Source organism: Lepidothrix coronata, unplaced genomic scaffold (assembly GCF_001604755.1).
Source record: "Lepidothrix coronata isolate B3197 unplaced genomic scaffold, Lepidothrix_coronata-1.0 Scaffold160, whole genome shotgun sequence".
Lineage (NCBI taxonomy): Eukaryota > Metazoa > Chordata > Aves > Passeriformes > Pipridae > Lepidothrix > Lepidothrix coronata.
In genome coordinates, this window is record NW_016690340.1 from 828,607 (window position 1) to 843,334 (window position 14,728).

Sequence of the window (14,728 nt, forward strand, 5' to 3'; positions counted from 1 at the left end):
ACTGTGGGTCAGGCTAAATGGAGCAAACTCCTACTGTTTCTAGGGTGTGCAATCGTATAGAAATAGTTTCTTTAGCACTGAAGTCCTGTCTGTATCAGAATTCAATACTAGACTTATAAATGTCAGTTGCCTGCATGGGAACAGATGCAACTCCTCCCAGCTGATTAACATCCCTGACATCTGGAACAGAGGACAGAATAAACAGAGAGAACAGAGGATTTCCTGTTGGGACTTGGCTTTTGGGTGACAACTACCAAGATACCGCAACTCTGTCCTTGACAGCATTACTCTTCACCTTCTAAACAGCCCTGGTAATTAAAGAACTGGACATTTAACACTGAATCCCTAGACAAAACCTCAGGTATTTGCTCTATGTCTGTCTGATACCTGTGTGAATGCAGCAATCCTTGATGTCAAGAGCTGCACAATGGTCTCTTCGAGGCAGGGGATTAAGTTCTCAAGCTCCCGGAACTGAAGAGCTTTGATGAATTTCTTCTGTTCTTTTTAGTGTTTGGGATTAAGTGGAAATTAGCCCTTTATTAGGAATCAAGGAGTATTTCTTACAACTCTAGCTCCTGGAAAAGGGCATTCAGTGTGCCCCCCTCCTCCAGGGCAAGTTGACCATATTTTTCAAGTAAGCATCATGAAGAGATTTCCAGCAGAAGAGAAGGAAAAAGAGGTAAGAGGCTGATCTAATAGTCCATAGAAGAGCCCTGGAGAGCAGCCACAGCTCAGTTACCTGCTCAAGGCTGCCCTGAGCTGTGGATTAGCCACCACCTCCTCCTTCTAATGCTACTGCTGGAGCCCACATGCCACAGCATGGTGTGTCCTTCATGCACGGCTCTGACACACCCCTTCCTGCTCAAAACCACTATGGAAATTCCTACAAATTGTTCAAATGTCTATTCAGAGCCTAATTTACATATGTCTGGAATGTGCAAGCTGATGTGATGTAACCTGGGCTTTGCTGAACTGCCCAAAACAAGTGTTGGAAAAGGCCATAGAAGAGGGTGAGGTCAGTGAGACACTGGACTTCAGCTCTTGGAGGACTGGAACTAGATGATCTTTTAGGTCCCTTTCTATCCAAACCATTCTATGATTCCTTGGTTTGGTGTCAGCCTGAGTTTGCAGGCAGGTGCTTCAGATAGACCAGAACTTGTACAGTTCATCCCTGCCCCTGATTTAGGCAGAGCTGAAGGGCTGTGGGAGCCTTCAGGGCACACATGTGGATGTTAGGAAAGACTGTGCCCGGGTCAGTTATTCTGAGGGGATTTCCAGCAAGTATTCAGTAGGCTGCATGAATCCAGGGAGCTTGAAGAGACTGCAGGAGCTTTTACTGCTTCAGGAATTTCATCAGTGTTCTCCTAAGCAGGCACCAAGGGGAATGCTCCCTTATCTGTCCGTGCAATCCTGTGGTGAAGCCCGATGTGCAAACCCAATATTACATAAGAGGAATGGCTCAGTTAACCATAGGATGGTGCAAGAACTCACCACATCAAGTGGCATTTACTGAGCATGATTTCCTATGATCCCTTGCTGTTCGTTTCAAGTTTTTTGGAAAGCAGCCCTGGTAGGTGTCATGAGCTCAAAGCCTTCCCTCTTTTGTAACCAGCAATATACCAAATAACACAAGGAATGTGTCTTTTTGGCAAGTGTGTCTATCCTTGCTCCTTCCCTTTGTATTGGGCCAGACTGTATGATCTTAGCATGTTTTAATTTCCCAGAATTGCAGAAAAGTGGAACAATATTTGTAAATCTTCTGCTGGGACAAAATACATTTTGTCCCTCCCTCATGAAATTAATAAAAAGAAGCAAGGCAGATATTCTTGGATAAAGCCTGCTGTGTGGCTAATGATAACCAGTCCTTTGTCTTTTCCCTGCAGGCTATTAAAACAGAGGAGAGATGATCTAGTTGGTACCACAATGTTTATGGCTTTTCTGCTGAGCAGCTCCGGGAGCAGAGCTCCCAAGTCTCAGTGTTGTCCCTCTGGAAAACTTAAATGTACTTAAACCTCTATGCACCAACATCCCCACTATCTGGCTATGGCACAGAACATCAGCTTTTTGCAGGCAAATATTTTTGGAGAGGTGCCACAAAGAGAGGCTGGAAACACAAAAAACCCCAACCAGCTCTGCTGCTGGGGTCAGCTTTAAAGTCACCACAGTTGTACCACAGCAGTGACTGAAGTACTATCAAAGTACCTGAGCTCTCTTTGTCCAAGGTGCCAAAAGGATCACAAGAAACCTGTAACACAGATCAGAGGTGTCCTGGAATTGTTCCAGTGGTATCTCTTAGTCAGAAAGCATGCACAGGCTCATGGCAACTTTGTCCCAGGATGGAGCTTGGAACTGAGACAGTCAGAAGAAGGAAAGTGGCTGGAAACAGATACATCATCTTTTGGGGATGAAGAGGCACTGAGGAGGGTTCCTGTTTATAACAGCATCAATCAAGCATTAGCACTTTTTGGTTGGTTCCAAAGGACAAAAGCACTTTGGGAATAAACTGTGCCTGGTGAACAGCTGGCTACAACTGCTGACACTGAGGGTGTGGAAGGAACAAACCCAGCAGTGCCTGAAGGCTCCCCCAGTACCAGGGACGACTCTGAAGAGCCTTTACAGCACAAAGTTCAGGAAACTCTTTATTGGTACCATTTAATCTTTCTTTCCTGCCTTTCCTCACCAGAATGAAGGATCTTTTCCCTTTCTTCTGCTATTGTTAGACTGAACTTTGGCAGAGGAAATACCTGGAATTAGATGTGAGTTCTCTGTGGCTGTGGAGATGTCTTCAGTGCTGTGGTGCAAGGCCTGCACCAGAGGGGACTGAGGACTCTGTGCCAATGACAGTGATACAAAATGGGCCCAGATGGTGCTGACTGGGTTTTGACTTAGTCACTAATTGACAAGGAAATCTCTCTCTCGGGGGTGATGCTGATGGCAATCCCAAAGCCAAACATAGGGTTTGAATCTTCACCCTTGTAGTCAATGAAGGCTTTGCTGCCAAAGTCACTGCCCTAAATCTGTATTTGTTGACTTAAATACCCAAAGCAGTGTCACCCAGCCTTACGGACCTGATTGGTAGCTCCACAGACCCAAGTGCTGTATTTTGCCATCCTGAGAGCAAACAGCCATCACAGAGGTGGGTTTGAGCTCAGCCCAAGCACATTGGCCACCAAAAAAAAAGGCTCAGAGAGATGAAATATCTTCCACTGCCCTCCATGGTGTCATTGCCAGTGATCAAAGCTGCATTACAATGTCTGTGCAAAGGCAAATCAATGAAATCTGACTGTTGCAATAAGATCTTTGGAGCATCTATGGATCTTCTCAGGTTCTACCCTGTGGAACAGGACCTTCAGGCCTCCCTCATTATTTCAAGGCAAGAAGAGTTTTCTCTCAAGTCAAAATGAACATGTAGAAGATCTATGAGCTCAAGGCCATGAGAGGCAAACCCTCCAGACAAGCTCAGCAAGGTGATTGTCTCCAAAAGGAACCTAAAACTGTATAAAAGGCAACTAGGTGGTGTTAAGGTAACTTCAGATTTTGGAATTCATTTTCTTGCTCAGGCTTGTGCAAGCACAGCCTGTTCAGCAAAAAGGCTTCATTTGAAATAGAAACCTCTCTGTACATCAGAATAACATTGAGACACAGTTTTAGATCTGTTAACTATAATTTACAAGGCTTTTCTTGTTTCATTTTATATGGGTATTATGCTGGTCACAGGACAAGTGATAAAAGGGTACTATCAAATTAAAAATAATGTATTCTCCTAAAAATTGTGCTAGTTGTTATAACTAACACCTCGAGTTCTCAGAACTACAGTGTTAAAACAATCCAATTTGCATTATGCCTTTGATGATGTTTGCTTGGTTGTGTTCCTCTCCAGTTGAACAGTATTAAAAGATTTGTATTTTTCCTTTCAATGTTTTCAAGCATTAATATTTAAAGTATCTCCTCATCTGAGCTTTATTCATTGGTAACTGACTGAAGTCAAGCTGAGTTAGAAGGATTTTTTAAAAAACAACCTCACTGTAGCTAAAAAAAAACACAGAAAGGAAGCTTTTCTTTGCAGCTTAATTATGTGTATTTAAAGCTCCAGTAGAGCTGATAATGTTGTTTAAAAACTTTTCTTTACTAAGGAAGCTATAAATATAGTCTGAAATGCTGTAATGGAAGGGACTCCAGAACAGCTCATACTTTCCTTATTAACCTGAACTTTAGTGTTGATAACATTGTGTGTTCTGACCATTTAGAGGTTCCCCCTTTATTACTTCATGAACTGCCCTAAAAAAACTATGATATGGAATACAGACAACAGAATTTCAGCTTTAACCTCCATCTTTTCTCTGTTTATGTTTTTAACTCCTTCAAAGGTAACACTTTATTACTTAAACACATAAATTTATCTGAAGATGACCAAAATCTGGAGTAATTGTAGGCACGTGGAACTCAACTGACACAAGTTATTCAAGGATGCCACTCTTCAAACTAAAACATAAGGAGGCCTTGGCTGAGGAGCTCAGGATTTTATCAACTCACATCCACCCACAGAAAGTTGTCCTGGCACTTACAATGAAGGTGCATCAACCCTGTTTTCATATATAAGTAAGAAGGGGCACAGAAGAGTTCCAGTGCCCACCCAATGTGTGCAACAGCACTGCCAGGAACCTGGATGCACCTCCCTCCTCAGAACCTACAGACTCAGTTGCCCCTGCAAGCAGTGCTTACAGAAAGCTGTACACAGAGCATGAAGAGATAGAATTACCTACCTACCTTCAAAGTCCTACAGAATTTAAGTCTACCTAAGAGTATTCATGTTCTGTTCCATGCCTGAGGGGCTCTTCCCTCTCCAAATACACATGAGCTTTCTATGACATCCAATCCCCACTCCTAAGAGGCTGTGGTTAAAACAAACTTTACAGTGTTACAATATACTGTTCATAGCCAAAAACCAACGGGTCTCCCAAAGCTGGCTGCTTCAGTCACAGATTCATGGAATATTCGGACTTGGAAGGGACCCACAAGGATCATTGAGTCCAGCCCTTAAGTGAACGGCCCATACAGGGAATTGAACCCACGACCTTGGCATTATTAGCACCAAGTTTTAACCAACTGAGCTGATTTCACAGTCTTTAGCACAGAATTTCTTTAGACGCTGCTCAGACCATTACTGAGATTGCATTTGGATAACTGTAATGTGAGCCAAACGCTAAGAAAAAAAAATAAAATCATTACAAACTCCAAAAACCCATAACAGCAACAACACAAGGGTTCAACAAGCCAGCAGGTTGATCAATACCGAGACAGACATTCATCAATATGACCATAAAAAAAGCTTGTTTAAGAAATTGCCTACCTGTATGGAGAATATGGGTCAAAGCAGGTCTTGGTGACTTCTGTTATCTCCGGGTTACAGCACTCCCCCCCATCGAAGTTGTACCTCTCGTAATTACAATCCATGTCACACACCCCGTTCTGCTTCTTCTTGTTGAAGAGCGTGTGCCGCACGTGCCTGCAGTCCCCTCCGTCGTAGCCAGTCAAGGTGTGGTTGCACTCAGGGTCACAGTTCTCATCCCCGATCTTGCTGATGTCGCAGTTGGCCAGGATGAGGCGGTGGCGAAGCGAAGAGTTCATCACCTCCAGCACCTCCAGCTCCCAGGTGATGTTGTAGCGGCTGAACGCCTCGTTCAGGTGCTGGTGCTGGAAGTCGATCTGCTGCTGGCTGACGGTGGGGTTCTGGTGTTTGTCATCGTAGAGGTTCACCACGCGGTACCGCACGATTTTGTCGCGGCGGAACCGCGGCAGCTCGTTGTAGCTGGCGATGACGTCGGTGTTGTCGCAGACCGTCTGCCCGCAGAGAGGAGGGTCCAGGCTGGTGTCCAGCAAGTAGCCGTGGTGGTAGCTGAACTTGAGCTTGGGACTGCTGCCATCCTTCATGGGAGACCAGGTGCTTTTCACATTCAGTAAACTGTCTTGAAGGACTAGCTGAGGTAGGGGCGTGTCTTGCCTGTGAACCGCCTGGTCCATGTCCAACAAGATCTCCTTTTGAGACCGGGCTGTCCTCCAGAGGCTGAAGTGCTCCACGTATCCCCGATAGTTCTGGTTCAGGGCGTTCCCCCCGAGCATGAGCACCTTGCACTTCACGGTCAGGGGGCTGAAGATGCTGCCCACCTGCTCTCCGCTCGTGGCCACCTGGGCGCCGTTCACGTAGAGCCTCATCAGGTGCCCGTCGTAGGTGGCAGCCAGGTGCACCCACTGGTTGGGGAGGTAGCTGCGGTGTGCCGCGATGGTGGTCACTTTGCGGGCACGGTCCGTCTTCAGGGAGAAGAAATAACGGGGGTCTCTGTTCCCCTGGTCACTGACGGTGTTAATCCCCAGGACCCATCCTCGGTCGCGGGAGGTGTAAGAACATTTGTCATACAGTCCTGCGCGCCCCCCCAGAAAAAAAAAGAAAGATGAATAAATAAGGATGACAGAGTGAAGGCGTTTAGTCTTTAAATTGTATAAATATATCTCTCTAAATGTATATACACACACTCACCTACATCTGTTAGACAGTTGGTGCACTAGAGAGACTTTAAATCATCTGGTGCACGATTGTGGGAGGTCATGTTAAGACTTCCTATTAAAGGTCAAGATTTGCCAGCGAAGTGTAGAAATGGGATTCCCCTTTCCCGACCAAAGCCCAAAACTCCTCTGTAAATTCCTCTCAGGAAAATGTTGGACTGTGCATTTGGTTCTTACCTTCCCTCAAAGCCATACATCAGTGGCTGAAAACAACAACAAGCAATCCCTTGACAAGCAATCCCTGCTGATGTCACTCATACTTCATACCCATAACCCTGTATCTAACAAGGTCCAGAGGAGAAATAAGTATAAAATCCAAATACTGCACACTTTGAGAAACACTGAGCAGCTGCAATAATCTTGATAGGTTCAAACAGACAAATCCTACAGAGAGTGAATGGGATGTGTTCAGGTTACCTTCAAAGCCCTACCCAACAAAACCAGTAAGGAAATGGCATACACTGGTAGGTTGGATGTGCAGAAGAGGGTATACACCACACTGGGAAAGGGCAAAAAACATGCACAGATGGACATACACATTCAGAAAGATTCCTGCTCCCTCACATGCACAGCTTCCTATCAACTCAATGCACCACATGGAATATACTCTAATGATTTTTCCCGTAGGCTCAGAGTAGTTGTGGCTGCCCCATTCCTGGAAGTGTTCAAGGCCAGACTGGATGGAGCTCTGAGAGACCGAATCTACTGAAAGGTATCTCTGCCTATGGCAGAAGGGTTGGAACAAGATGGTCTTTAAGGTCCCTTCCAACCCAAAACATTCTGTGATTCTATAGACAAAGTGGGGATCCACACTCAAAGTGCTCTCTCAACCAGTCTTCAGACAGCTCCAAGCGGTGGGAAGAGCCCTCTCCTTCTCAGTTTGGGACATGAGGCTCAGCAAGTTACATTCCCATCTTTCAGTTCTCCACGGCCAAGGGCTGCAGGGACACCCCTCAACCGATAACTTCATCGTTGGAGTTTTCAGCACCAAACGACCTCTCTGCTATCAGCACACAGAAAACAATCCTTCCCCCAAGCCTCCCCTTCCAAAAGCCTAAAGGAAAATCATAAATCTCTGACAGTTCAGTCCTCGTGAAAAGACTAAATATCCCCTTACCTCACCCCTGCACCCTAACCCTCCCCACACTACAACCAAATAACATCTTCTGCTTCTGACTAAGTTGCTCAACGGCCATCTGTTAACAATCACTCATTAGCAGTGCAGTCTTGTCTAGTATCAACAGAGCAAAGGTTACAGGAGCATTCACTGTATTTTTCCTCCCCTCTCCCAGCACCCACCTTCCCCCCTTCTCCTCACACCCTTCCCCTCTCCTCCTCCTCCTCCTCCCTCCCCTGTAAAAAAACCTCTTCTGATGGGAAAGTTAAAAACATTTAAGCGGGCCTTTTTTTTCTGCACGCTGGTATTTTGCTAGGGACTCTGAGCTCCCCCTTTTCCTGTTTCCTTTGGAAGAGAGATCCCAGGGTTCGGAAGGTAATGTGTTTATTCATCTGTAGGGCGCACTCAGTTCAAAACCTTTTCAAGACCAGCTTCTGGTTTATACTTCTACTTCAGATCACGAGAAAGGAGAGGAGGAGAACCAGGGAAGGAAAAAAACAAATGTGCTAAAAAAAATGACATTTGCTGGGATGGATATTTAACCAAGAAACTCGTGATATTATGAGAGCCAAAGCTACCAATAACCTTCTGGAGTCTATTTTTTAAGTGTTTTCAAATTTTTCTTTATGGAATAAATACTTTCACAAAGCATTCATTTTCAGATGTATGAGAGCCCATAAAAGTCTGTATTTTTATGAATCTCAAATGAAGGTATTGTCCAACGATAGTGGGTGGATAATACTGCAATGAATAAGAAGACAGCTGGCAAGACAAGTCCCTCTCCCAAATAAGTCATAAAAATCTCAACTTATTACAATAAGACCATTAGAGCTGGTCAGGCGTTTTGTAAGAGAGTTTTTTGCCTGACAAGACGTGCCAAAATGGTGAGAGCAGCAAAACTGATGCAGAAATTGGGGCTGAGAACCTGCTTGTCTTCAGCATGGCCAGGGGAGCCTCAGGGACTCCCCTGGTTGTTTTGACTGAAGCACAGAAGGTCAAGTTGTCCCAACCATCTCCTGCCACCTTTGCCACCCAGAATCCAAATCCTCCAGGCCTGTGGACCACAGGGCAGCTGCACACACAGAAGCTGCTCCACCTGTTTCTTCAGGCATCCAAGATCCCCATGGCTGGACAGACATCTGGAAGTCCTGGAACAGATCTCCAGCTCCAGGGAAGTCCACCATACAGCCTTTTAGGGTCAACATTCTTTGCTCTTTGCACTGACCGGGGCCTAGAAATGTTCCCCCAAAGAACCAATAAATTATTATGGACTGGAAATTCAGTTTCCCAGCCAGCGTTAAAGAACATCTTCCTCTCTCTGAAGTGCTGCATGATGCTGGTGATTGACCTTGGAACAGATGGAGCTGCTGGAGGAATACTACAGAATAGTAGCAATCCTCCCTTGCCTTTGAGCCTTTAAACCCTGATGTGATGCAACGTGTCTTGAGTTTGGCTCAAACAGCTGCCATCAATTCAAGATTTACAGGGAGCCAAAGGAGGGCAGAAAAAGAAAAAAAACCCAGTGACAATAGGGACACCACTGAACATGCCAGTATGAAAGCTGCTGAACTAAAACACTCTACTATTCCAGTTCCTTGCATTTTCTAGTTTAGGGCAAAGGTCATTACTGAATCCATATGCCACGTACAGTATTCTTTTCTCAAACTTTTACTATTGCAGACATCCAACTCCTGATGAAAAGACGGATTGAACACAATCCTTTCAGCAGCAAGAGTTGTTTTATTCTTAAGAGAAAGGAAAAAAAAAAAGAGTAAGAAAAGGGATAAGAAAACCACACTGTCTTGTGCTGGGATAAGAAACCCAACTCCCTTGCAAGTTGTAGCCGTTCTTTATGACCCTCTTTTGCTTGAATGTTGTACCTACTTTCCCAATCCTTCACTTTACTTTTGGCTTTAGACTAAGGATCCTCCGGCTAAGGGAGTGTCACTTTTCCGTTTTGTCCCCAGCACAATGAAACTAATTTCAGCTGGGACTTTGGATGTCATAATAAAAGAATTTATTACTTCTTCTATGACAACTAATAAGGGCAAAGCCATTGGAAGAGGGACATGTGAAATAATTGCCAGAACTTCTGAAAACTGAATAATTTGATGTTTTCACAATTTATTTCAATTTAGTAAAAGGTTCCATAGCCATGAGTTATTCCTCAGACATAATTAAGAACATTTTAAACAAGAAGAGGCCTCTTTTACCCCAAACAAGGCTAGTTTTGAGCAAAATCACCCCACACAATGCTTGACACTCCGAACTTCAAGTCAGCTGTGACCACAACCAACATTTACATGAAAAACATACAGAGTTTAGATTCTCATTTACACTGAGAATTCTTTACAATAATGCGGTAGAGGACATTTTTAGCCACTTAATATCCCTTTACAAACCAAGAGTGGTGTAAAGAGGCCTCATGGTAAATGAGACTCAAGCCAATGACTGGAAAACCACAATTTGGCGAATGTGCCTGACGTTTCTGAGCCAAGAAATGGTGCGAAATAAATCTGATGTTTGTTTTCCCCACAGCAATTAGATTAAAAAAATATGCACAAGTTTCATACAGCAGCAAACAGTTTTCTTCACTTCTGCTTGCCCTGAGTTGCTAGAAAGGGATGGAGCTACAGCTAAGCAGAACACTGACAGCCCTTCTGACTCCTTAGTCTGAGTGGTTTGTTCCTTGTAAAGCTCTTGTTCCTGAAGCCCAAGGGATTGAAGTGGAATTTTATGTTTTATTTTAAAAAAAAGAAGAGGTGCTAGTTCAGCTTCCCAGTAATAGGCACTGGTATCTTCCCTTCTCCACAAAGGAGTGAGTCACTGTTCAGAGGACTCTGGAGAAGTGCATGATCAGAGGAAGATGCCACATTCCATTATGCTTGGCCAGAGACAGACTTCACTGGCCCACGAGGCTCCTTCCAGTCCCCTGATGTTTGTCCCTTATAGGAAAAGTAAATTCCTAGGCATCAAAAGAGTGGGGAAAGCTGGAAAAATCAACTCCAATGGCCCACAGCCAAAAGCCAAACATGGAAAATGAGAAATACAGACTCTCTCTCTTTTTTTTTTTTTTTTTTACAAGTGAAAAGTAGTTTTCTGGCTACTGACCCACAATGGCTTCACCATCTCTATGACTGTCCATCTGACCTCTTCCAGGAGTCTGTAACCAATGCCAGCATTTATAAGCTACTTTGTTTTCAGGACTTTTCTGGGGATTTAAGTGGAGTTACATCCTCAGATGGGCCCTGTGCACGGGACAGGGTTTTGCAGCACAAACAGAACGTGGAGCATCAGCTGCTGAACCTCTGGAAGACAGTCCTGGGTGAGGACAGCAGGCATTGTAACTGAGATGGGAGCAGCCACAGAGGAATGAGAGCTGTTGGAGTCAGAAGTAGCGATCTGTGGGCAGAGTTTGACAGAAGAGAGGCCAGAGTAGCCCATGCAAGCTGCTGTAATCCACTTTAATGTTATAAATAACATACTCCAGGCCTCCCTCACTCACTTCAGAGCTGTTTCTTATGTCTTGCTAACAGCAATCTTCCCAGCTATCAGCCCAGCCATAGAATTAACTAATTTAATTCTTTACGCAGAAAAAGTTTCCTCACTTTGCTGAGCAACGGGAAGTGAAAGAAAACAACAACAACAAAAAAGGCAAAATTAGAAAAAAAAAAGAAAAAAAGCCTTGTTATGCTTTCATTTCCAGGAGGTAGAGGTGGGGGAAGGGGAAGAGGGAGGTCAGTTTGACTTTGAACACATCAGGTGTGCTGCGGAGCCCGTCACAGCCCTGCAAGGCAGGACGGAAAACAGTGCCCTGCACTTCTGAAAGTTGGCCGTGCCTGTTTTGCTGGGAGACTCCAACCAGAGGTGACAGGACTCAGTTATGAAAGGGGAATTTAGGTCAACAATCAAAGCTGCAGTCAGGGGGCCCAAGAACAGGGAGCTAAAGGTTGGGGCTGTTTTTTTCTTTAGCATGCTTTAATCGTTTAGTATCAAAGCACAGACGAACGCTTGAAAGAGCAAATATTCTACAGGAACCTATAGAAAGCTTTTATCTGTCCAGAGGAAAATAATTAAAACCGACAGATTTGGGTTAAGTATCCCCATGTTCCATGCAATTGGATAAGTCAGTGAAGATCCACTGGAGCAGTTCTTGAGTTCTGCACTGGATATTTCATGGTGTGACGTTGAACCCAATATAGTTTTACAAAGGGGAGAAATAATCTCTCCTTTCCTTTGCCGTGCCTCCCCCAGCCCCCACTTCCTTCCACAAGAGTTAAATAATTCAAAGTCCAGAGTACTTAAGGCAACATCTCTGTCTATACCATTTCCAACACAGCTAAGAGGCCTCCTGAGGTCACCCCCTGAGACAAGGAGTGGCTCAAGCAAACCACCTGAGACTTGCTCAGGTGGCAATGTACTACTTAAAGAGCAAAAAGGGGATGTTTGCTGCTGCTATCAATCGAGCTGAATTCACACCAGATATTATCATTTACAACCTGTGCAATAGGATTCAGATCTCAGGCAGAAGGACAAGATCTTCATCATGTAGCAATATAGAATCTAACACAGCCATGCCTAATTAACGTTGAGAATTTGGCCCCAGGCTCTTTAATATCAAAATCTTTATATCGGTGCAATTCAGCATTAAATTAAGCATATATTCTGTACTGTTTCTCAAACCCCCAGTCCCTCATATGCTCAATGAAATACCTTGAAGCATGAAAAGGGGGAGCTGAGAATGGCTATAACAGCAAGACATGAATTTATAGTGGCTGGTTAGTTATGAACATTACATAAATCCTTCCCTTTTGATAACAAAATTCATGTAGGCTGCAAGAGAGCAGCCACTGGCATGGACAATCATATTAGAGACACTTCACTGAGCCTATTGTGAGAGTAGACCCACTAACAGTATATAAGAGCTTACTGCAAATACATCTGGTAGGCTGGGCTTAGTGAGAAATTCCGAGATTGGGAGGATTTTGAAGTGTAAGCGAACACAGGATGCTGTGTAACCACATGGCAGAGAGGAGTGAGCTGCAGTCCTTGTGGTGTTATAACAGGGGCATCCTCGGACTGGGTGCTGCTGTTGCAAAGTTCCTCCAACTACAGTATCAGCGTAAACAAGGGTTGTTGGGATGGTTGGCTCGTGATCTAGGTCTCCTCAAGCATTTCACAAGAAAGCTGCAGAACCAGTGGAGGCTGGGGCTTGGTGAACAAGCTTTTCTAATAACCAGGTTTGGGTGGGCTTTTAGATGGTTAAAAAACACATGTCCTTTGTAAGGGGCAAATTTCAGCCCCTGCTATAAAGCCCGAGATCATGGGAACGTTCCAGGGAAAAAGGGTAAGGACTTCCTAACATCTAGAAAACAATTTATTTCTCCTGCCTTGTTCTTAGAAACAACTGAATATTTTTGGTTGAAGCCTGAAAAACCAGTATGTGTCCATGTTGTTACAGATGTTTGTAACACACACACAGGGACAGGATGAGGATAGTAGAGGCAGACTTTGGGTATTTCTTAACCTAAAATCAAACTGTGCATGTTCCACCAGAGAATCCCTGGTGTCTGTCATAAACATGGGAGACTTTGCATCCGACTTGATTCCAAACAAAAATTCAGATTGTTGGCTGCCAGTTTTAGACACTCTAGTGTGACCCACCGGTAATAAAGCAGAGTTGAGTGTTTATGAAAACCCTTCAAATAAAAGGAGTGGAAAGCCCTCAACAAGTCTGTTGGTTTGGCTGAAAGGGATCTTAACATATCTCTGAACTCCCAAGCTTATTCCTACTCACTGCTCAGCACAACCAGGTTACGAATTAACCATCCCATTGTACCTGAGGCAGCTGATTCACCTTCAGGGAAATCCGGCATTAGCACCAATTCTCACGTGAAAAGCAGGTGTTGCAAAACACATGGATTCACATCAGGGGGAATGCATGGAAACCATCCCTCTTTCACAGACACAGGACTGGAAGAACACGCAAACCTCCAAAAAAGGACTTTTAAGACAATGGCGCAATGGCAGAAGGGTCACTGTACTCACAGGGATGAACATACCCAGGAATGTTTGGTGGAACACAAGTCACCTCTGCTTCCACAAATCTCTTCCTCCCTGCACTATTTGCCAAATACTGATTAGCTATCAAAGCTTTGCAGAGAATTTACCCTTGCTCCCACTAACACAGAGTGGCTTTCTTGCCTTTTGTAAGAGTTAATGCTTGAGAGCAACCACAGAGTATCTTCTGTGGAAGGAACAAACACCTGAGTACCACAACTTCCAGGCAATCTAAACGATAAAGTGATATTTCTGGGCTCCTTTCAGAAAACAGCAGAGAGAATTGATCATAAACTGGGTCAAGATAGGTCAGCATACCTCAGAGCAGATCAGATGGCCAGAGCATCCCAGGAGGAAATATTCTCCTGGAAGGATTATTAGGGACACATCTGTGCCATCAGATGACCGTGCACAATACCCATCAGCTCCCTGGGAGTTCAATATGGCATTTCCTTTCAAAATGTGCTTTGTGTCTGACAAGCACTGCAAGTCAATCAGCTGTGGCAGCAGCCAAGCCTGGAGTCGTGCTGGAAAAACGCCCGACACGCTGCCCTCGATGGCCGGAATCACAGGGCTGGGAGAAGGGCAGGTCTGCACACGAGATTGCTTGTGGTGCTGATCAAAACACACAGCCAGGATTGAAAGGGGGGGGGGGACAACAACACAGCTTGTTTTGCTTTTTAAAATTCCCTTGTCTCTGACCTTTACAGCAGCTTTAGGGCAGCGCTGGAACCAGCTGAGCAGTTACTACTCCCAGCTGCAGGGAGAAGAGCTTTTACACCATTGCACAATGCCTGTGTGTTTGCAGGGGGGAGGTAAGGGCTGGAGAACAAAGAGGGAAATCTAGTGGCACCTAAATCAAGCATTATGATCAATGAGGGAGTGGGAAGAGAACCTGGGGAGCGGGGACAACCTTACAACCTTTCCAGGATCAGACAGATGGCCAACATCCACATTATTACAGAAACAAAACAAAAACAAAAAAATTCC

The 14,728-nt window shown here is 44.6% G+C and overlaps 1 protein-coding gene across 2 annotated transcripts in view; it reads right to left on the reverse strand.

The window, feature by feature from the left end:
* The window catches only part of PAPPA (pappalysin 1), a 181,872-nt gene that overhangs the window by 148,883 nt on the left and 18,261 nt on the right, over positions 1–14,728 (reverse strand). For both annotated transcript variants that reach the window (XM_017829250.1, XM_017829249.1), the window contains exon 2: positions 5,351–6,419. In XM_017829250.1, the coding sequence (XP_017684739.1) occupies positions 5,351–6,419 (1,069 nt within the window). The remainder of the gene's footprint in view (positions 1–5,350; positions 6,420–14,728) is intronic.